The sequence below is a fragment of the Scyliorhinus canicula genome, chromosome 11 (genome assembly GCF_902713615.1).
Source record: "Scyliorhinus canicula chromosome 11, sScyCan1.1, whole genome shotgun sequence".
NCBI classification, from domain to species: Eukaryota; Metazoa; Chordata; class Chondrichthyes; order Carcharhiniformes; family Scyliorhinidae; genus Scyliorhinus; species Scyliorhinus canicula.
Window position 1 is genome coordinate 36,670,571 of NC_052156.1, and position 23,469 is coordinate 36,694,039.

The 23,469-nt window shown below is 45.8% G+C and overlaps 1 protein-coding gene across 1 annotated transcript in view; it reads left to right on the plus strand.

Annotated features, from left to right (window-relative positions):
- LOC119973643 (voltage-dependent L-type calcium channel subunit alpha-1D-like) overlaps positions 1 to 23,469 on the plus strand; it is an 863,992-nt gene that overhangs the window by 477,646 nt on the left and 362,877 nt on the right. Inside the window, exons 10-11 of the mRNA XM_038812023.1 lie at positions 8,410 to 8,484; positions 17,655 to 17,745. Coding sequence (XP_038667951.1) covers positions 8,410 to 8,484; positions 17,655 to 17,745 — 166 coding nt within the window. The remainder of the gene's footprint in view (positions 1 to 8,409; positions 8,485 to 17,654; positions 17,746 to 23,469) is intronic.

The window sequence follows — 23,469 nt, forward strand, 5'->3', positions numbered from 1 at the left end:
CCAATGACAGCGGGAGCGCATCTCACCTCTCGATCTCCTCCCTCACTCGTTCTACCAGTTGGGACAGGTTGAGCTTATGCAACCTGCCCCAGTCCCGTGCCACCTGAATCCCCAAATATCGGAAACTCTCCCCCACTAGCCTGAACGGCAACCCCTTTAGACTACTCTCCTGCCCCCTCGCTTGAATTACGAACATCTCGCTCTTAACCATGTTCAATTTATATCCTGAGAACCGGCTAAATTCCCTCAGGGTTTCCATAATACCGTCCATCCCCACCATTGGGTCCGATATATATAACAGCAGATCATCTGCGTATAACGAGACTCTATGATCCATTCGCCCCCCGGACCAGCCCTTTCCAGGCCCTAGAATCTCTCAGTGCAATTGTCAGCGGCTCTATGGCCAGCGCAAACAGCAGAGGGGAGGGAGGGCAGCCCTGTCTTGTCCCAATGTGCAGTCTAAAGTAGCCCAATGTCGTCCTGTTCGTCCTTGGACTCGCCTCCGGGGCCTAACCCAGTTGATGAACCCGGCCCCGAACCCGAACCGTCCTAGTACCTCCCACAGATAATCCCACTCGACCCGGTCAAAAGCCTTTTCACCATCCATGGCTACTACTATCTCTACCTCCCTACTGTCCGGGAGCATCATAATCACGTTGAGCAGCCTTCTTAGGTTGGCTAACAGCTGCCTCCCCTTTACAAACCCGGTTTGGTCCTCCACAATTACATCCGGGTCACAGTCCTCAATTCTGGTCGCCAAGATCTTGGCCAGTAACTTGGCATCTACGTTGATCAAATAGATCGGCCTGTATGACCTACAAGCCTCCGGGTCCTTAGCCCGTTTCAGAATAAGCCAGATGGGGGTAAACTCCTTCTGTCTCTTGCCTCATTAAAGACCCTGACCAGCACCGGCCCCACTACCCCGGCAAAGTTTTTGTAAAACTCCACCGGATACCCGTCCGGCCCCGGGGCTTTGCCCGACTGCATGGCCTTCAGTTCCCCAACACCTCTTTTATCCTGACCAGCCCCCCCCCCGGTCCCCCGGGGGATTCCGAAGTGTACAGCTTCCTATAAAAGCCCCTAAAGACCTTGTTTAGCCCTGCCGGGTCACCCACTAGATTACCCACCCCATCCACTACCCTCCCTACTTCCCTAGCCGCTTCCCTCTTCCTTAGTTGTTGCGTAAGCATTCTACTGGCCTTCTCCCCATGCTCATCATTCGCGCCTTTTACCTTTCTCAGCTGCTCTACAGCCATGCCTGTAGTCAGCACCCAAAATTCGACCTGCAGCCTCATTCGTTTCCTGAGTACGTGGGATTCCACGTAACTCCTGTCCGTCCGTAGAATTTCCTTAATTAGTCGGTCCGTCTCTGCCCTGTCTGTCCTGTCCCTATACACTTGAATTGAAATCAGCTCCCCTCTCACCACTGCCTTCAGCGCCTCCCAGAGCACCGCTGCTGAGACTTCTCCAGTATCATTCACTTGCAGGTAATTCTGCATGCATTTCCTCAACCTCTCACACACCGCCTCGTCTGCGAGTAATCCAACTTCCAGCCTCCATGGTGGGCCCTGAAAGCTGTCCTTACAAAACTGCAGGTCTACCCAGTGCGGGAGCATGGTCCGATATGGCAATTGTCGAGTATTCTGCCCCCACCATTCCGGCCAGCAGGTCCCCACTCACAACAAAGTAGTCAATTCGAGAATACACCTTGTGAACGTGGGAGTAGTACGAGAACTCCCTCGCCGTTGGCCGGCTAAATCTCCATGGATCTGCTCCCCCCGTCTGCTCCATGAACCCACTCAGTTCCTTTGCCATTGCTGGCAACCTGCCCGTTCTTGTGCATGACAGGTCCAGGCTCGGGTCCAGGACTGTATAAAAGTCCCTGCCCATGATCAGCTTACGCGACTCCAAGTCGGGGATCTTTCCTAGCATCCTCCTAATAAAATCCACATCGTCCCAATGAGGGGCATACACACTGACCAGGACTACTCTCACCCCTTCGAGCTTACCCCTCACCATAACGAACCTGCCACCCCCATCCACGACTGTGCCCTCCGCTTCAAATTGTACCCTCTTATTAATCAGGATCGCAACCCCCTTTGTCTTAGAATCAAGCCCCGAATGAAAGACCTGACTGACCCAGCCCTTCCTTAACCTAACCTGGTCTGCCACTTTCAGGTGCGTCTCCTGCATCATGACTATGTTCGCCTTCAGAACCCGCAGATGCACAAACACATGCGCCCTCTTCACTGGCACGTTTAACCCTCTAACATTCCAGGTGATCAGCCTGGTTGGGGGGCACCCCCCCCCCCCCCCCCCCCCCCCGGCCGATCAGCCATCCCCTTTCCTTGGCCAGCCCCCTAGCCATTTGTCGCGCTACATCTGGCCTGCCTCCTGACCGACTCCATCCATGACCTCCTCACTGTTGCCATGCCCAGTTTCCATCCCCGTCAGCATAATGACTCTCCCCCCCCCCTCCTCCCCCTAGAAAAACCATCCTATCACCTAACCCCTGCTCTAATCTAACTATATCCACACCCCCCACCTCGGCCTTCGTTGACTAGCCCCACTCAGCTAGCCTGGGGCTTCCAGCCTCAGCACCAGCGCGTCTCCCACCCATTGTTCCCAGTCACCCCTCCCCCGACCCATCCATACCACTTCCCCAGATCAGCCCTAATTAAGCAAACACTCTATACAAGTCATAAACAGCCCCCACAATAGCACAATTCAAGTTAAACAAGACAAAAAAAAAGAGATAAGAAGTAACAGGCACTCTCAGTCCTTCCCATACAGACACAGAAAATATTGCACAAAGTTCCCCTGAAGCATCCCTCTTATCCCAACCCTTTTAACTGTTTTCTTTATTATTTTCCCCCCAGCCAAGCTCCAACTAATCAAAGAGCCCAAAAAGGAAACATTCAGGTAAATCTCGCAAAAAGCACACAAAGAAACGACAAAAACGGACCCAAACATACAGGCAATTTTGAAAACGGGAGAGACACCACATATACTTAAAAGTTCTAACATGAGTCCAAACGCCCTCATCTCAGGGCCAGCCCTTGCTTCTTAACGAAGCCCATCGCCTCTTCGGGTTCCTCTAAATGCTGGTGCTGACCCTGATACCTAACCCACAGTCGCGCCAGAAAAAGCAGCCTGAATTTCACCTTGTTTTTATACAGTATCTCCTTCACCTGCCTGTAGCCTCCCCTCCTCCTGGCTACCTCAGCGCTCAAATCTTGGTAAACACGCAGGGTGGTATTGTCCCAAGTGCAGCTTCATGTGCTCTTTGCCCATTGCAGCACCCGTTCCTTGTCCAGATACCTGTGAAAGCGTACCACCATCGCTTGTGGGGGACCCCCTCATCGCGTCTGTCTCACCTGCACTCTGTGTGCCCTGTGCACCACCGGCAGGCGCGGGAACACCTCGTTCCCCAGCAACTTCTGAAACATACCCTCCACAAACGCGGCAGCATCCGGCCCCTCTGCCCCCTCCGGGAGGCCCACAATTCTCACGTTCTGCCGACGAGATCTGTTGTCCAGGTCCTCCAGCCTTTCCAGAAGCACTTTTTGCTGGTCCCTCAACTTCCGAATCTCCACATTCGCCACCGTTTGAAAGTCAGCCTGCTCCTCCACTGACTTCTCCAACTGCTGGAGCTTCTTAGCCTAATCATCTAGCTTTTTTCCCATCCTGTCAATCGACTTCTGTAGCGGCTCCAGGTATTCACGCTTCAGAGCCAAAAAGCCCTCCTGCATAATCTGCAGCAGTTGCTCCATTGTGGGCTGGGCTGTTCGCGCCTTGCTCTGAACACCAGCCATGCTGGTACCTCTCACAGCCTCCACTGTGCCCTTATTCGACCACTTCTTCTGTTTACGGTCGCTCTGGCCTCTTAGGTCCATACAATTCTGTATGGGTCCTGTACCTGAGTACTATTGCTTTCCAGTTCCGCGCACAAAAGTGCAAAAAAGTCCAAAAGTCCAACCGAGACGGGAGCCACCAAATGTGCGACCTACTCCCTCATAGTCGCCACAGGAAGTCCCATCCAGGTTCAATTCTGAAGAGTTTGCACATTCTCTCATGTCTGTGTGGGTTTCATCTGGGAGCTCCATTTTTCTCTCACAGTCCAAAAATGTGCAGGTTAGATGGATTAGCCATTTTAATTTGCCCCAAAGATGTGCAGGTTGGGTTGATTGGCTGTGATCCAGGCACGGGGTTACAGAGATAGGATTGGGAGGGGGCCCAGGTAGACTGCTGTTTCGGAGGGTCGGTGCAGTTTCAATGCCCCAATTGACCTCCTTTTGCACTGTAGGGATTCTATGGTAGTCACTGAGATTATTACAACTGGCGTTACTGAAATCATTCAGGATGACATCCTGTCTTATGCCCTTTCTCAAATTCTTTTTCACCCTCATCTCACAATTTGAAGGATTGACTGCTGGTAGTGTGACGAGGTACCTCTTATTTCCCATCCACCACCCCTTCCTTCACCCCAATCCTCCTCTTCTAAATTGTTTTCAAATACCCAAACCCTGCAGTCTGGTCAGCCAGTCAGTGTAGCCTACTAATAAAGGGTGAGAGCAAAAGCACACCTCTGAGGAAGAAGCACTGTCACTGCCACCATTCAGGTATTGGCACTGTGTGTACTTCAGTATGGAGATGGGATCTGCATGTGGTGAATCACTGGCAGTCATGGGCTCCAGTCAAGTCATGGGGAAAGAATAGGTGTTTGCCAGAGACAAGGGGCATGATTGAATGGCCTCGTCGTGCCCAATTCGGTGATTCGGCGAGGCCATTAAATCCTGCGAGAGGGCTCTCGTGAGATTTTTGACACCCGGAATGCCTCGCAAGATCCAGATCTCACCTTCATTGGGTGAGATCCATATTTACATATTTAACTGAGCAGTTAGACTTGCTTAAATATGTCGGTGCCTGATGCTCCCGAGGCCTATAACGAACACCCGCACCTGGGAGACCTCGCCTTGGTGCCATTTAGCACTGGTCCACACAAAGGTGGACCATGCATAATGGCACCTCGGGGGTCTCCCAGGCCATCGGAGGCCCCTGGGTGGTCGGGCGTGGTACTTAGATCTGCTACTGCAACACGGGCAACTTGGCACTGCCAGTCTGGCACCTTGCCACTACTACCCAGACACCCTGGCAGTGTCACCATGCCCATGTGGTACAGCCAGGCTGATTGGGGAACTGCCAAGCTGGCAGTGCCAAGGTTCCAGGTTGCCTACTCCAGGGATTGGACTTGTCATTATGAGGTGGGTGAGGGGGTGCTCAAGGACCCCTTAACAGCTAAGCTGAGTTTGCCAGTGCAGGAAATGAGGTAAGTGCGGCCTTGGTGGGGTGTTCACGATTGAGGCCAAGTCAAACCAGAATCCCACTTGATAGCAGAGTCATTCTCAGTTCTGCAGGCGGTGCAGCCCTTAATGAGGGGACTGAAGAAACAGATCAGGAGGTTCTTTCTGCCAAGACTCGGCTGCCAATACTTTTGTTCTGCTATCAGATGATGCTGCAACTGGCTTAGCGTTGGCAGAGCTGTTGATGGGCTGGACACTCAGGACCTGCCTCAGCCTCATGTTGCCCGATAGTGGCGGGAAGTACGACAAGGTCAGGAGCTACAGAGGCAAAACCAAGGCAGATGGATGCAGACCAGGAGCTTTAAACCATAGTTTTAAACCAAAACTTCGGTGATGGTGACCAATGGATTCCAGAGACAGTGGTACAGCAGCCCGGATCTGATTCATAAAAGGATGAAAGGCGCGAGAACAGACGGTGCAGAAGATAGGTGTACACCTACAGTTACTTCGCTGCAGATTGCAAAATATGGGCTTGGAAGCTTGGATTACTTATTGAAATGACCAGAATTGTAGTAATCGAAAGTGTGTCTGAGGCAGTTACGAATCGTGGCAACCATGTCTTAGAATGAAACCACACACAGTTGCATGTAATTTTTACTATTGGGGGCCAATTTCATACAGCAAGCCACCAGTGCGGGTTCAATTCCCGTACCGGCTGATGGCCTTCTCAACCTTGTCCCTCATCTGAGGTGTGGTGATCCTCAGGTTTAATCACTGCCAGTCAGCTCTCCTCCTCAAAGGGAAAAACAGCCTATGGTCATCTGGGACGATGGTGGTTTTACTTACCACCTAAGTAATTTTCATTGCATGTAATAGAGTACATGGAATAATACAGAGGGGGAGAGCATGTCTCCCCAGAAACCCCGTAGGCATGGAGTCATTATGCTCCATGCAACCTGCCCCCCAGCCATAATGTTCTTCGGAATGCAGACTAACAAGGGCCAAGTGGGACTTCTGCCCCTCATTTCTACCTGCTGGAGCTGCTGCCTAATCCGATTGGCTGGTAGCTCCATCAGTTTCTGTAGCACCAGGAAGGCGTCAATGGCCGCTGCCCGGACTGCAGAAGAAATCGAAGATCAAGGTCCGGTGGAAACTGCCAGGGACAGTTCCCAAAATTGGCTCTTGATTAATAATTTAAATATGGCAGGTGCCGATTTTGGTGCCAACCTACTCCCCCCGTGTTATGGGAGAGAGCTCGGGGTGACAGGCAGGTGGTGGGATACGTGCCCCACCCCCCCCCTTCCCCCATGGGAAACCCCTTGGGGTTTGTTTTATACACTGAGACAATGTAGTTTAATCATTAGAGTATTTTAAGATATAGAGGGCTGGATTCTCCATTGTTGGGTCTATGTGCCCATGCCGGCGTCAAACGGTGGAGTTTCGCGCCAGAAAAACTGGCGTGAAAGGACTACTAATTATAAGCCCTGCAGGGGGCTAGCAGGGACTCGGAGTAAATCTTGCAGCTTTTGCTGCAGATACGGGCCCGCACTTCCGGATCAGAGGCCGCGCATGCTCCCGGTAGCGGCCTCCAGCGGCCGCGCCGCGTTCCATGACGGACTCGGTCCGTGGAGCCAGACCCATGAAATAGACACCCCGATCGGCCATGCACCCGTTCCTCAACTCCCGCACGAACATTCCCCAGCCGTCTAAAAGGCCCCCATGCCCTCCGATCCGCCTGTCCCCGACCAGGGCAGCCGTGAACTGAGTCCACAGCCGCCACGCGAGTATCCCGACTGGCTGGAGCACATTAGTTCCACGTCGTCTGGACTTCGGCTGGTCGGGGGCGGAGGATGTTGGAGCGGTCTTCTGTCAATGGCCCCAAGCAGCGTGGCGTACTCCCTGAATGGTCTCCACATTTCGGGGCCCGCAGAATCGGTGACTCGGCGCCGTTCCCGATTTCTTGTAAGAACATTGATCCTCCACCCCCCGTACCTGCCGCGATTCCGGCGCGAGAGTGCGGAGAATCCAGCCCAGAATTTTTAAAAAAAATTTAGAGTACCCAATTCATTTTTTCCAATTAAGGGGCAATTTAGCGTGTTAAATCAACCTACCTTGCACATCTTTGGGTTGTGGGGGCGAAACCCACGCAAACACGGGGAGAATGTGCAAACTCCACACGGACAGTGACCCAGAGCTGGGATCGACCCTGGGTCCTCGGTGCCGTGAGACTGCAGGGCTAACCCACTGTGCGACCCTGCTGCCCTAGCCCAGAATATTTACACAGGGAGCAATTGTTGTTTCTGAAGAATTCTATGTTGGAAATTGGCTAGGTATTCATAACAATATTTGGTTGCGTTTTTAGAGAAATCTAACAGAGCAAAACAGCTACAAAAGTAACTTTGTTTACAAGTAATATATTACTCAATGCAATCAGTCAAAATTTTCAAACAATCAAGCAACACAAACACTGCGATTCCACATTTAAAATGATCATGAACACCATATTCTAAAGGGGCAGAGGATTTTAGAGAGGATTAAGAAAATATTATTGTAATATTGTAGAAGAATATTAACATATTCCATGTAGTTAATAAGTTAACATTAATTCTAAAATGGACATTCTCTTGGATGTGTTAGACCTACTAATCAGTTTCACACAGTATAATTAACTCTGCTGTGCTTTGCTTTGCTGTTTCATAGTTTGGAAGAAAATATAAAGAAGACACTATTAGACCAGGGGCAAGAACTCAACATGGACTTAGATTGTTTACAATTAAACATAAAATATAATTTCAATAGCTACATCTTGTATCACATTGTGGCATTAATTTTAGAGATAATAATTGAAATTAACCAGATATGAGATTGGTAAAATCATGAATATCAGGCGAGAACAAAAAAGTCTGACTGATTCTGATAATTGTTTTGGCCAACTTGTGATGTGGCATTCTGTGTCTCATTTTTTGTTTTGTTTCTGGCATTATTTCTGTTACATTAGAGTTGTATGTTACCACATTTTGTCAATTGCTGATTCTAATCTTTGCTATGTTGCTGCTGCCACCTGATGTATAAATTACTGGAATTACTGCATGCATTTGATATGAAGGGGTCACACTGGCCGAATTAATGGAAAAGAAGAAAGGAAGGTTTGCATGGTTTAGCCAGTCATCTGAAACACATGGTAATTTTTGTTCCTTTTTGTTTTGGATTTGTTTGTGCTTTGTGTGGCTTCTACTTCTTTAGTGCATGTTGTTTTCTCTCGGTTGCATGATTAGATGTGCTTCTACATTATTTGCAGTGTTTCATAATAACAAGGGCATGTTTTTCAGTAGAGAAGAGCAAGAGGTTGAATGGCCCAGACTATGGACAAAAAGGTTGACATTTGACGATACTTCTGTCGAATGTGCAATTCAGTGGTTAAATTTTGAAACATACTGAAACTAAAATAAAATAAAGCCAAAACGGGTTTAAAAAAATCAAATTAGAGTTTTGCATGATATAAACAAGATTTATACATTCTTTCATTGTGAAACAAATTACTAAGATTTTTTTTCATTGTATCTCCACATTAGGTTTAGTGCTTTAATTGAACTGTGTGCTTTTGTCTCTCAGCAAGCGTTTTAATTACACTGTGTGAGATGACTTAATGTGGCAAATTTTCATCTCATTCACAATGTATAAAAGCTATTTTCCTTCCAGTTCCAGATGTAAAATCAAAATGAATATGGTGACAATGATGTACAGCCATTGATTATGGCCAAACAGAAAACGTTTGAACTCAAATTCCATTCAAGTACAATAAATCATGAAAAGGAACATTTAAATTGTCAAACCAATGTTTCATTCTGCTGTAATTGAAATGCATTTGCCCCTAAGATGATTCCTCACCCAAATGCTACTTGCATACATTGCTGCTTTCGTCAAATTAATAAAAAGGATTCGATAATATTAATATAATCAGACTTTGAGATCCTTACTGCATATTGTTTGTTCCCAATTAACTATTGATTCAGCCTATGGGCTTACACATTCTTCTTAACACTCAGATTATATTGTATCCTTCATACATACACACTATACACACTATTTTTCATACACACTATTTTTCCCTTCCGCTCACATGACTGCCTATTAAAATAGGTGAGTGGTACCAGAAATGAGAGAACCTGCCAAGTAGCAAGTGATTTTGATTTATTTAGAGATGGCTCTGTGCACCTTGATAACTCCTCATCAGATCCTAGTCAATATTTTGGCATAATCATTTTGCATTTTTTATTTCAGTTCCTTTCATTTTATATTGTAATTTGCCTTGCTGCTTCTAGTTTATTTGTTTGCCCAATAAACAGAAATAAAATTATATAGACATGGCCAATTACCAATTTCAACTACTCCAATAATAACAAAACAACTGAAACCTCTCAGGAGTGAACAATTATTCATATTAAAATTAGCAGTGAACAAAGTAAAGTGCATATAAAACTGTTTTCTTTGGAACATGTCATTAAATCATAAGATTTTTAGCCCAGAAAACTTGCTTTCCAATTTGGAGACTTGTAAAGAACTGTGCTCCTGCAATTATTATCCTATATGCAACAGACATAAGGGTCCTTATGTTTAATACACCCATTATTTATGTTGAATTCTATATTTGTATCACAAACTGTGCTGTGCATGGGGAAAAATAGCAACTTTATGCATATATGGATTTGCAAACACTGCTTATAAGAGATGAAAATTCTCCTGTGTGTTTTGAAATCTATGAATTAATCAAATAGATCCTCATTTGTAGTAAAATAATTTCACTACAATTATTTAGTTATGTAGATTTCATTAAGTTTATATAGGGAAAATGAAAGGACTTACAAATCGGACATAGCCTTTGGTTATTAATGTAGCTATGCATGAAATCAGAGGTCAAGAAAATACTTATATGTTGGTATAGTTTATGATCTCTCTCATTAAAAGATACCCACAAATATATATTTTCTCTACAAACTTGCTCATTAGCATGCTAAAGGTTGATGATGACAATGAGAATAACAACTCGTGTTTATGTATATATTTTTTAAATTTTCCAATTAGGGGGCAATTTAGCATGGCCAATCCACCTACCCTGAACATCTTTGGGGGTGTGGGGTGAGACCAAAGCAGACACGGGGAGAATGTGCAAATTCCACACTGACAGTGACTCTGGTCCGGGATCGGACCGGGTCCTCGACGTTGTGAGGCAGCAGAGCTAACCACTGTGCCACCATGCCACCCGTGCTTATGTAGTGCTTTTAATGTAGAAAAAAATTTCAAGGTGCTTTGCAAGGGCAAAATCCGAAATCCGAAGTAAATCATAGAATCGCTACAGTGCAGAACGAGGCCAATCGGCCCATTGAGTCTGCACCAATTGTCCCAAAGAGCACCCTACCTATGCCCAATCCCTGTAACCCATCCTAACCATTGGAGAATAGGGAGAAATTTATCACGGCCAATCCATCTAACCTGCACATCTTTGGCTCGTGGGAGGAAACTGCAGAACCCGGAAGAAACTGATGCACAAACTCCACACAGTCAACTAAGGCAAAAGACAGTCAGACAGTCAAATTAAGGTTGGAATCAAACCCGGGTCCCTGGCGCTGTGAGACAGTAGTGCTAACCACTGTGCAACCATGCCGGTCCACCATGTCCGGCCAAATGGACATCCAGTCAAAAAAACCAACATTAAGAAGACTAATGTTATACTTTGTCAAAGAGGTGGATTGAAATGAAAATCGCTTATTGTCACAAGTATGCTTCAATGAAGTTACTATGAAAAGCCCCTAGTCGCCACATTCTGGCGCCTGTCCAGGGAGGCTGATATGGGAATCGAACCGTGCTGCTGGCCTGCTTGGTCTGCTTTAAAAGCCAGCGATTTAACCCAATGAGCTAAATCAGCCCCTTGGAAGAGTGAAGTGAGGGAGGTGAAGTGATGGAAAGGTTTTTGGTAGCTGGACCCTGGGCACAGGAATGCACTAAATCCCAAATTCTGAGAAAAAGTTCAGGTGTGGTTGTAGTGCTGGAGGAGGTTGTAGTGCTGCAGGGAAAGGGAAGAGTTAGACCATGAAAGGATTTAAACATGAAGATCAAAATATGAAATTAGTAGAAACATCGAGCTGCTGGCAGGCATGGATCAGCAAACACTAGAGGTGATAGCTGCGAGTGAGTTGTAATGTGAGGCAAGCAGTAAAAATGGATGAACTACATATGAAGGCATGACAAGTAGTGATAGTTCAACAAATTAATATTGATAAAACCTTAGGCTCAACTTCAGGCTGGCATCAGACCTCCCTGTTTGGGCATAAGTTGCATTGCTGATGAATTTCTATTTGGAAAGAGGTATGAAATTGATCTTAAAGAGAACCACCAACAGCACAATGTGAGTGCGATCTCAACATCATATATTGAACATTTCACACCCCTTATAGATTTCATAACTGTTATCATTAAATCTGTGAGATGGCAGCTGGCGGGTTTGTACCAGTAATGGGCACTTTTCCACCACTGGTATGAACTTGCTTCCAGCAATCTATAGGGCAATCCACAAAGCCACAATGACACTGGCATGTAATTGCTGCAGACATTTCCTGATGTCTCATAGAGCAACCTTCTCCTTCCACAGCAGATTAGCCTACCTCTCATTGTTAACTTCATTCCTTCTCTTTGGTCCAGGCTTATAATACAGGCCTTTTGCCCACAACCATTATTTCTTTCCTAGTTTATTAAAGCACTTTGGAATAAATACCATCTAATCCTAGGGAAGTATTTATTTTAAGCCTAAATGGCTAGTCTAGCACTTTACATATGCATCACATGGGATGTCCTTGCTTGGAAATAATATTTTGCTCATGACTTCCTTGTGAATTCTTGGAGGAATTAAGTCATGCAGAACATTTAAAATTTTTATCTGCATATTCAAATCATATTATGACTGTGTTCTTGATGTTGCACAAACATAACATTTACTGTTAAGTATTTTTATGGTCCTTCAATTTCTTGTATTGTTTCCGCTGAACCACTTTTCTTTGAGGAGGATGGCTAAGTTGATAACACTCTTTCCTCTGAGTCACAAGATTGTGGGTTTAAGTCCCACCCTTGGATTTGAGCACAAAAATCAAGGCTGACACTCCACTGCATAACTACGGGAGTGCTGCACTGTTGGGCATGCTGGGCTGGATTCTACGTTCCTGTGGCTAAGTGCTGATGCCAACGGAGGATCCATGGAGTTCCACGATGGAAAAATCGGCGCCACACCTGCATCAATTCCTCTACCGGTGAGGGGCTAGCACGGGGTCACGGGAATCACCTGCGGAACACAAGACAAATAGTGGGAGAATCGCCGGGTCCGTGCTGGACACGTGCAGGACTGTCGAGCTGCAGCCGCGTACACTTACAACCCCCCACACACGCACTGGTCACGCCCGTAAAGATGGCACCAGTTGTGCTGGATCATGTACCCGTCCACCCCAACCCCACAGCAAACCTCCCAGACAGCCCCCACTACTGCCCCCAGCCCTGGCAGAAGTCCCCCGGCCAGTGGAACGACAGTCGGCGAGGTATGGCGGTCACTGTCCATACGCCCTCTCACTCCGTGGCCAACACGGCAAGCTCACAACTGTTGAGACCACACGTGGCCCACGCTATCAGGAACTCAGCCCATTGGAGACATGGCATCCTTAACCTGTTGCATGCAGCATATGGAATGAGTTAAAATGCTTGCTATTAAAAATTTATTAAGATAATGAGATGCGAACGCAGTCACAACAATGTGCATCGCGCATCGCAGTGACGCCAATTTGAACGGGGAGGAGCATTGCGATTTGCCGCCAAACCGGCACCTGCCGCGATTATCAGTGTCGGAGCTATTCTTCACCCAATCACCGTTCCCAATTTCGACGTCGGGTAACGGAGAATCCTTACCGCTGTCTTACAGATGAGACTGTTGCAAGTCCAGCTGATAATACTGGACAAGTCAGATCCCAGAGTGATATCTGGCTTGATGGACTCTAACTTTGATTTTAATTTAGAAACCGGGGATGTAATTTACTGAATACATTCACAGGAATCTGGTGATGAACTTTTAACACAAAGAAAAAAGTAATAATTTAACTGGAAAAATGAACTATATTACATCAGACAAAACGTTTGGAAAGATCTAAGTGCAAACACAATAAAGTGATTCAAATATTCGCTATCCCTTCACCCTAACTATCTCTTTACAGATACAAACACATTTGGATAGATAAAACAATTTACCATATCTGTCTTATAGTCTAATATTCAGGGTAAATAGGCAGTACATGTGAACCAACTGAACAACTGTGGTCAGACACACCACACTCCAAAGTAAATTATAGATGCAACCAAAGCAGATTCCATGGACTTCCCAACAACCCATCCAGGCACTTGTCACACTGTGAGCAAATTGGTCTTATCAAAACTATGTTTTTCTCACAAGGATTTCCAATCCACATGTTCGAAGAACTTGCCTTGTAATTCTCTCCAAATATTGCTCCTACTTGGATGACTTCAACAAGAATCCACCTCCAGGGTTTCAATCTCACCTTCAATGTCGCCATACCCCAAAAGGGTTCTTTACCATTACATCCTGCAGCACAGAGTCACCAACCTTCGGCTGCCCTCTTGGATAGTCAGGGCTTCTCTTAAGCCTGCTTTGCTTCAAGTGTACTTCCCGCAGCTTTCTCTTTAACTGAGAGCCTTTTTATCTGGGCTTTGACCAAGAGTCATCCAGATTCGAAACACTAGCTCCCTTCTCCTTCCATAGATGCTGCCAGACCTGCTGTGATTGTACAGTATTTTCTGTTTTTGTTTCAGATTCCAGCATCCGCAGTATTTTGCTGTGACATTTTTATCTGCTTCTATTGTTTTTTTTTGACTGATTGGGATTGATTTCTGGTCCTTGTCCTTTGTCCTTGTCTGGGGCTTTCTCTTGGGATCTCTTCCTGTCCCACTCTTTGGTTTGGGACATTTTTCTTGGTTTGGGACCTTCTCCCTGACGCCCTCTCCATGTTCTGCTCCGCGGGATGACACCTGATAATAATAATCTGTATTAGTGTCACAAGTAGGCTTACATTACACTGCAATTAAGTTACTGTGAAAATCCCTCTCTTCAGCTCACTTGACCTGCAGTTTGGCGCTGATTCACTTTTCGTCTTTTTCTTCTGTGCACGTGCACAGGGCCAGTTCCTGGACTAAAGACGTAAAAGAAATAAACTGCGCATGTGTGCAGGGCGGCACCCAGCCTGATGACGTGAAAGACACAAACATGGACTGCCAAGGTGCCAGGTTTTCCTGCATGGGTGATGGATGGGATGCAGGGGTGGGGGGGCGTCCATAGACCCTCCAATAATGCGCTCGGGCTGGGGAGGAGGTTGGGGATTGCTTCGGGGCATCCTAATCTCTCGCTATACTGGGGAGTTCCGGCAAGTGGAGCTCCCTATTGTACAAAACAAGGCTATGTTCCCGATCAGGCCCCTATACAATGCAATGTCACGTTGAATAGCCATGTGTTTCTCAGCACTGCGAGCACCGGGAAACTCTCGGCTAAATGGGCTCGCTATGGAACTCTGTTCCCTTTTGAAAGAATCGCACCCTTATAAAATCTTTGGTTGAATCGTGCCCTGAATTTCACATTAGGGGCTTGATTCTCTGACCTCGTTATTCCCTTGTTCAAATAAAACTAGGCTGGTGAATAGCGAGAGAGGCCGAAAACAAGAACCATGCAAGGCACCAAACAGTTTGCGATGCAACCGGTCTGTTCCCGCGGGCAAAATTGGGATCTCCCTGTCGTGGGCGAAAATCCAATTATCACCACTTAAGCCCTATTTCCATATAATAAATGAGAGCCACCCCTTATCCAACGGCCTCCCGTCATTCAGCGGCCTCCCAAGAAAGTGGTCACTCTAGAGAATCGTGCCCGAGGAATTTTTGACTTCCATATCATGTTGAACTTTATTGTTCCATGGTCATTGCTTTGGGTGTTGAGCTTCTTGAGTATTCTTGGAGGTCATAGCCTTTGCTGTTTCCCATTCATTCAGCCATTTCTTGCTCAACATCCATCTCCTTTCTGAAAAATTGAGCACATTCCACCCACGAGGTGGAGAGAAGTTACTACACATTCAACTTTCTTACCTTTTCTGGGTCACTTACAAACATCACATTAAGGTGGCCATTGTGTCTTATAGCTTCCTTGACTGGGTCAGAAACAATCATCCATTACAATTACCAACTCTGGCTCTAACAACTTGGGTTTTCACGGTTCATTTATTTAAAATTTTACAAGCATTTATTGGCATCGTTGAGAACGTCAATACTTATTGCCCATCCTTAATTGTCTTTAGATGACATTGTTGAGCCACTAACTTGAACTTCTGTACTCTATGTGGTGTAGCTGCTCCCATAGTAATGTTAGGCATGTAATTTTACAGTTTTGACCCAATGATGATAAAGGAATAGTAATTTGTTTTAAAATGGATGGTGTATGACTTGGAGGGAGTAACCTGAAAGTGGTGGTGTTTCTATGCACCTCCTGCCCTTATCCTATTAAGTGATCTAGACTTATGGAAGAAACCTTGGCAAATTGCTGCTGGGCATCATAGTGCACCAATGGTGGGGCGAGTGAATGGGGTGCTAATCCATTGGACTTTTTTGTCCTTGAACAGTGTCGAGCTTCTTGAGTGTTCTTAGAACCCATAGCCTTTGCTAATTCCTGTTCACTCAGTCATTCCTTGCTCAACATCCATCTCCTTTCTGAAAGAAAGAGCACATTCTACCCAGGAGATGGATAGAAGGTATGAATGCTTAACTGATGCCCAACGAAATGATTTCTCATTCCCAACAACTTACATTTATATATTGTTACAAGATGAGCAGAACTTAAACTCAACATTTGTGACCTTATCACAAGGTTTATTAAATGATCAGTTTATTAAATGAAGAAAATACATCTCATCTGACGTTAATTATTCATTTGCATTTTCTTTCTTCTACTTTAAAGGAAGATTCAAGAGGTTTGTGCCAGAAACACAATTCAGAAACATAGGCAACGGAAACGATGTGATTTTACATTCATTATTTAAAAAATTTAGAAAGGTGTTCTTGAAATGTAAATTCGACAGTTGAATGCTTCCAGCTGGGAGCTATGCGTGATCGATGGAAATATGTGTTAAAATATTGCTGTTCAAGCTCGGCTTCCAACTCGCTTTGAATATTGCTTTCCACTGGGAATGCAGGATTACCAAATGTATCTCTTGTAAACTTTAGGTGAATACTGTAGAATCTTCAATAAGTCTGTAAACATTCTATAGTTAATTCAGTTAATATTCTACAGTTAATTCAAATAACACGTTTTGAGCACATAAGCACATAGCTGGAAATTATATTTTCTTGAATTACCCTAGAATTGTGGGTGGGATTTAATCATATTTTTTTAAAGTGTCAGACTCAGACTGTACCACCAAGGAAGTATCGCCGGCTTTCACCCCTTCTATGACCCCCCCCGCCTGTGCCTGCAAGTTCCCTCCTCACTGCCTGGTCTTCCATCCTCTCCCCAACACATAAATGGAAACACCCCCGGCCCCAAGGAGGCGCCCACGAGGGTCTGCCCCCGGCACACAGTGGCATTGCCCACCTGGCCATGCCAACCTATTCTAGGGGCAGTGCCAGGACACTGCACAGCATGTCTTTCTCCCCCAGGGGCTATACTTACCTTTACGCCCCCCAGAGGGGTCCCCTCGACTAAATCCCATTTTTAAAATGGTAGCTGACGTGACGTCACATTGGTGAGGTATGAATATTTATTGATGGGGACCATGTGGTGGGGGGCCCGTTAATAATACAAAAAATTATTGTAATACATTTTAATGAAGTTCCCACCCTTTGTGGGCGTGAATCTCGTGACATTGCCGCTGAGGGGTAGGGAAAATCTCTGGATTTTTCACCTGTGTCGCCATTCTCTCTGACGACGAATGTGTGCTGAAATCGTCCCCTAAATGTACAAGGGATTAAAAATAACTACCGATAGTCTTACACCCATGTTACTCCAAGGGAATTCTGGCATGTTATTACAACTGCTACTTCAGCTATAATGTTACATTTATTTTGTAAGATTATTTTACCATTTGTTTCATCGTGAGGGGTTATGTTCTCCATTGAGAATCTTCACATTTGTTAAGTAATCATGGTCAGCATTGTTTTGATTTTTGTCTTTAATGTACATCTTCAAGAAAATCTATATTTCAGAAAAATGTGACAGATGGAAAAGTAAGTAAATTATCAATTTATTTATATTTTGACGTCAAACAATAGCAAATATGCCTATTGGTGAAACGGAATCTGATAACGCAGACAATGCTGGAGGTGGAGGTGGTGACAATGCAACATGCTGTGGATCATTATGGTGAGTAAAGCTACGTTAACACTGATGCACACTGATATGTACACTGATATACTGAACTGAAAGTGACAAGGGCAGGAATATACATAAATTCTTTTATAAGTCAGACTCATAGACATATCAATGCATAGTAAACTGTAGTTACAAACACAGTAAACTGTACAGGCGTTGAATTGCATACATGCATAGCAGGTGTGAAACATACATACAAAGATCTAAAATAAAACAAATGTTCACATTGACACAAAATATATCGGTGTAGATACAAAGACATAAAATATAGACAGATATACGCAGAAAGATAATGACTCTATTACAAAGTACGCATATGCCATTTCAGACACACATATACGCATCTTACATTTAATAAAATAACATGCTTGACTGTATAACTAAAAGCTGAAAGCTCTTTTGCTACAATCAATTTCAGCCTGTGTTTCAGGGCAGCTGTAAAATGCAGAGCCCAGGTCAGCTAGTTAAAAATTAATAATTGAGCCTTTCTCTTGAGTGGTTATATACATATTAAGCATGGCATGAATGCTGTCCAACTTGGGAGATTATAAGGAGATCAGTAAATGCATTTTTTAATGCACACTGGGTACATGCGCTAATTCAAGCGAGGAGCGAATGACAAGTAGCATGACATTGATTTGTCATTTTTTGTGCTTAGAAGAACACATGACTTTGCCAGTTGCACATAATAATCATATCAAATTAGTCAGAATGAAATTACTGATGCACCATATGCAGATGAATCTGGGCTGTAATTTCTAAATTGCATTCATGCCTTTTTGAGCTCAATTAAAGGATCAAGGCAGGATTGTTAAAAATAATACATTTTGCATTTGTTTCTTCACAAGAAGGATTAGTTTTGAGATTTATAAATATGTTGGACACCTGCATAGCCACCAAAACCTAAATAAATTGTTTCATATACATGGAAAAAATATGTGTGTTTAGTGTAGAAAGCATCCTTCTCAAATATTAACATATATAGACTATTTTATGGATGAGTTAACTATCATATTTCAGTTGTCCCTTAGAAGCAAATTGAAACAATTCTAACAGTGCATCATTGCACAATTTAAATGTTCTTTTAATTCCAATTTTAATTGTTTAAGCAGCCATCTGTGCAGTACAAGTTATCCCTGTTCATATATTTTATGCACAGGAAACAAAGGTTTAGAAATTCGATTGGACAATGCCTGTTTTGCAGGTATGAAAACCACTGTCAAAAACATTATTGAACAGGCAGTTGGTGTACTCAAATAGTGCTTCCACTGTCTGGACCATTCAAAAAGAGCCCTCACCATGTATCTATCGTTGTCTGCATAACTTTATAAAGAGCAAGCCCGTACCATCATATGAAGTGTAGGATGAGGAGGAGGATGAAAAGCAGCTGGAATACGCCAAAATCTCCACAATCCTTACCTACTGTTCTTATTACTACTACACTATGCATTCCTTTAGCCCATACACCATAATGCCCTCATTTCACTAAATTTAAATATTTTTTGTTTTTAAAAATAATTTTTATTGGAATTTTTTGAAAACTATATATCAACAAAACAATAAGAATAACAATAATAATAATAAACACCCCCTGTCACCCGTAACAACGCATATAAGAAACTCCCCCACCCCCCCCAACCCCAATAAACAACAAAATAAATTAACAATAAGCAAATTAACTTAAACACTAGCCCCCTAAAACCACCCTCCCCCCTTTCCCCCCCTCCCCCCCAGGTTGCTGCTGCTGCTGACCTAGTACCTTATCGTTGAGCCAGAAAGTCGAGGAAAGGCTGCCACCTCCTAAAGAACCCTTGTACCGACCCCCTCAGGGCGAACTTGACCCTTTCCAACTTAATGAATCCCGCCATGTCATTAATCCAGGTCTCCACACTCGGAGGTCTCGCATCTTTCCACTGCAGCAAGATCCTCGGCCGGGCTATTAGGGACGTAAAGGCCAAGACATCGGCCTCTTTCGCCTCCTGCACTCCCGGCTCCACCCCAACCCCAAATATCACGAGTCCCCAGCCTGGCTTGACCCTGGATCCCACCACCCTCAACACCGTCCTCGCCACCCCCTTCCAGAACTCCTCCTGTGCCGGGCATGCCCAGAACATATGGGCATGGTTCGCTGGACTCCCCGAACACCTGACGCACCTGTCTTCGCCCCCAAAGAACCTACTCATCCTAGATCCGGACATGTGGGACCGGTGCAGCACCTTGAACTGGATGAGACTAAGCCTCGCACATGAAGAGGAGGAGTTCACCCTCTACAGGGCATCCGCCCATGTCCCCTCCTCAATCTGCTCCCCCAGCTCCACCTCCCACTTAGCCTTCAGCTCCTCTACCGACGCCTGCCCCACCTCCTTCATTATCTGGTAGATTTCAGACACCTTCCCATTCCCGACCCACACCCCCGAAAACACCCTATCCCTTATCCCCCGCGGGGGCAGCAAAGGGAACCCCTCCACCTGTCACCTAGCAAACGCCTTGACCTGAAGGTACCTGAACATATTCCCCGGGGGGAGCTCAAACTTCACCTCCAGTTCACCAAGGCTCGCGTACCTCCCGTCAATAAACAGGTCTCCCAACTTCCTAATGCCCGCCCTGTGCCACCCCAGGAACCCGCCATCCATGTTCCCTGGGACAAACCAATGGTTCCTCCGCAGCGAGGCCTCCACCGAGCCCCCCAGTTCCCCCCTGTGTCGCCTCCACTGCCCCCAAAGTTTGAGGGTAGCCGCCACCACCGGGCTCGTAGTGTACCTCGTTGAAGGGAGCGGCAGCGGCGCCGTTACCAGTGCCTTCAGGCTCGTGCCTCCACAGGACGCCATCTCCATCCGTTTCCATGCTGCCCCCTCCCCATCCATTACCCACTTACGTACCATCAAGACGTTAGCCGCCCAATAGTACCCAGAGAGGTTGGGCAGCGCCAGCCCCCCTCTATCCCTGCCCCGCTCCAAAAAGACCCTCCTTACCCTCGGAGTCCCGTGCGCCCAAACAAATCCCAGAATGCTGCTGTTCACCCTCCTAAAAAAGGCCCTCGGAACGAAAATGGGGAGGCACTGAAACAAAAATAAAAACCTCGGGAGCACCGTCATTTTAATGGACTGTACTCTACCCACCAACGACAACGGCAGCATGTCCCACCTTTTAAATTCCTCCTCCATCTGCTCCACCAACCTAGTAAAATTGAGCTTGTGCAGAGTCCCCCAGCTCCTAGCCACCTGAACCCCCAGGTACCTAAAACTCCTCACTGCCCTCTTTAGCGGGAGCCTACCAATTCCCTCCTCCTGATCTCCCGGGTGTACGACAAACAGCTCACTCTTGCCCAGGTTCAATTTATATCCCGAGAAACTCCCGAACTCAGCAAGAATCTCCATCACCTCCGTCATTCCCCCCACCGGGTCTGCTACATACAACAGCAAGTCGTCCGCATACAGCGACACTCGGTGCTCCTCCCCACCTCGCACCAAACCCCTCCATCTCCTCAACTCCCTGAGAGCCATGGCAAGAGGCGACCTGGAAGAGGGTGTAGAAGGATGGGTTAGTAAATTTGCAGATGACACGAAGGTCGGTGGAGTTGTGGATAGTGCTGAAGGATGTTATAGGTTACAGAGGTACATAGATAAGCTGCAGAGCTGGGCTGAGAGGTGGCAGATGGAGTTTAATTCAGAAAAGTGTGAGGTGGTTCACTTTGTAAGGAGTAACAGGAATGCAGAGTACTGGGCTAATGGCAAGATTCTTGGTAGTGTAGATGAACAGAGAGATCTCGGCATCCAGGTGTCAGAGGCAGTTTCTTTACTCAGAGAGTAGTAGGGGTATGGAACGCCCTGCCTGCAACAGCAGTAGACTCGCCAAATTTAAGGGCATTTAAGTGGTCACTGGATAGACATATGGATGAAAATGGAATAGTGTAGGTCAGATAGACTTCAGATGGTTTCACAGGTCGGCGCAACATCAAGGGCCGAAGGGCCCGTACTGCGCTGTAATGTTCTATGTTAAAAAGCAAGGGGGACAGGGGGCACCCCTGCCTCGTTCCACGGTGGAGCCTGAAGTACTCGGACCTCCTCCCATTTGTCGCTACACTCGCCATCGGGGCCTCGTACAGCAACCTCACCGATTTAATAAACCCCACCCCAAACCCGAACCTCTCCAACACCTCCCACAAGTACCCCCACTCAACCCTGTCAAAGGCCTTCTCCGCGTCCAATGCCACCACAATCTCCGCCTCCTTCTGCTGCCGGCATCATTATCACATTTAGCAGCCTTCGCACGTTAGTGTTCAGCTGCCTCCCCTTCACAAAACCCGTCTGATCTTCATGTACCACCCCCAGCACCCAGTCCTCTATTCTAGTGGCCAAGATCTTCGCCAGCAACTTGGCGTCTACATTCAGCAGTGAAATCGGCCTGTATGATCCGCACTGCAGGGGGTCCTTATCACGCTTCAGGATCAGGGAGATTAGCACCCGAGACACACTAAATTTAAATATATTATCACCACCACCAAATCAAAAGCTCAGAAAATGTATCTAAAATCTAAATTACATCTATATATACTATTTAACAAGAACAATAAAAGAAAACCTGTGCAGTCCCTTTTACAAGGGACTGTGCCGGCGTTCTTTGCTTGGTTATCAATCAGTGTTGCTGTAAAGAGTATCCCCTTTGGCTACAGCTTGGGAGGTGGTATGCTAAATTTCCATTGAAAACACTTCAAATGGCCATGGTGCGTGATTTTATACAGCTCTAGCCATTGAGTGTTTGGCTGAAGACTGTAACATTTTCTGTGGACTGCTGCAGTCTGGCCTAGCTGATTGTGTAGCACTGAGAAGAACACTAGCAGGCAGGATTGTAATTATATGCATAATCTAAGGAGAAGCTGTGGAGAAGTTGATGAAGGATAGTGTGAGGTTGAGTTCGAGTGTAGGTTGTATTAGTGAGAGAGAATTAATGATTGTAACATAGATTCAATACTATTATTTTGTTAGCTGTTACTCAGTAGAGTGTGTGAACCATTTCAAGTAGTGTAAAATACACTAGCTTTGGTTTAAACATATAGCTCTATGTTCTTTATAAACACTACGACTTTGTCTATCTTCGAGAACAACACAAGGAACATAACAAGGATGACGGGGACCAGGGATGCTATCATTTGAGAAATCTATCTCTTCCTTAAATATATTCAGTGGCTTGGCATCCATCGCCTTCTGAGGTAGAAAATTCCGCAGGTTCACCACCCTCTGTGTGCAGAGGTTTCTCCTCATCTCAGTCATAAATGGCCTACCCTGTGTGACCCCCTTGTTCTAGACCCCCCAGCCAGAGGAAACAACATCCCTGCATCCAATCTGTCCAGCCCTGTCAGAAATTTATACGTTTCAATTAGATCCCCTCTCATTCTTTGAAACTCCAGTGAATACAGGCTTTGTTGACTAATCCTGTGACAATCCTGCCATCCTAGGATTCAGTTTGGTGAACATTTGCTGCACTCCCTCTATGGAAAGTATATCCTTTCTTAGATTCTATGTACCTTCGACATTTTAATACCTTTGTTAAAATAAGAAAGGGTAGAATTTTGTCCAAAACACATTAAAGTATTCTGTGTGAGAACAGCTGCAATGGTAACAGCCAGTTCCATTGGTAAATGCATTACAATGAATGATACAGGCCCGGCGGGGGGGGGGGGGGGGGGGGGGGGGGGGGGGGGGTTACAGGCTTTCT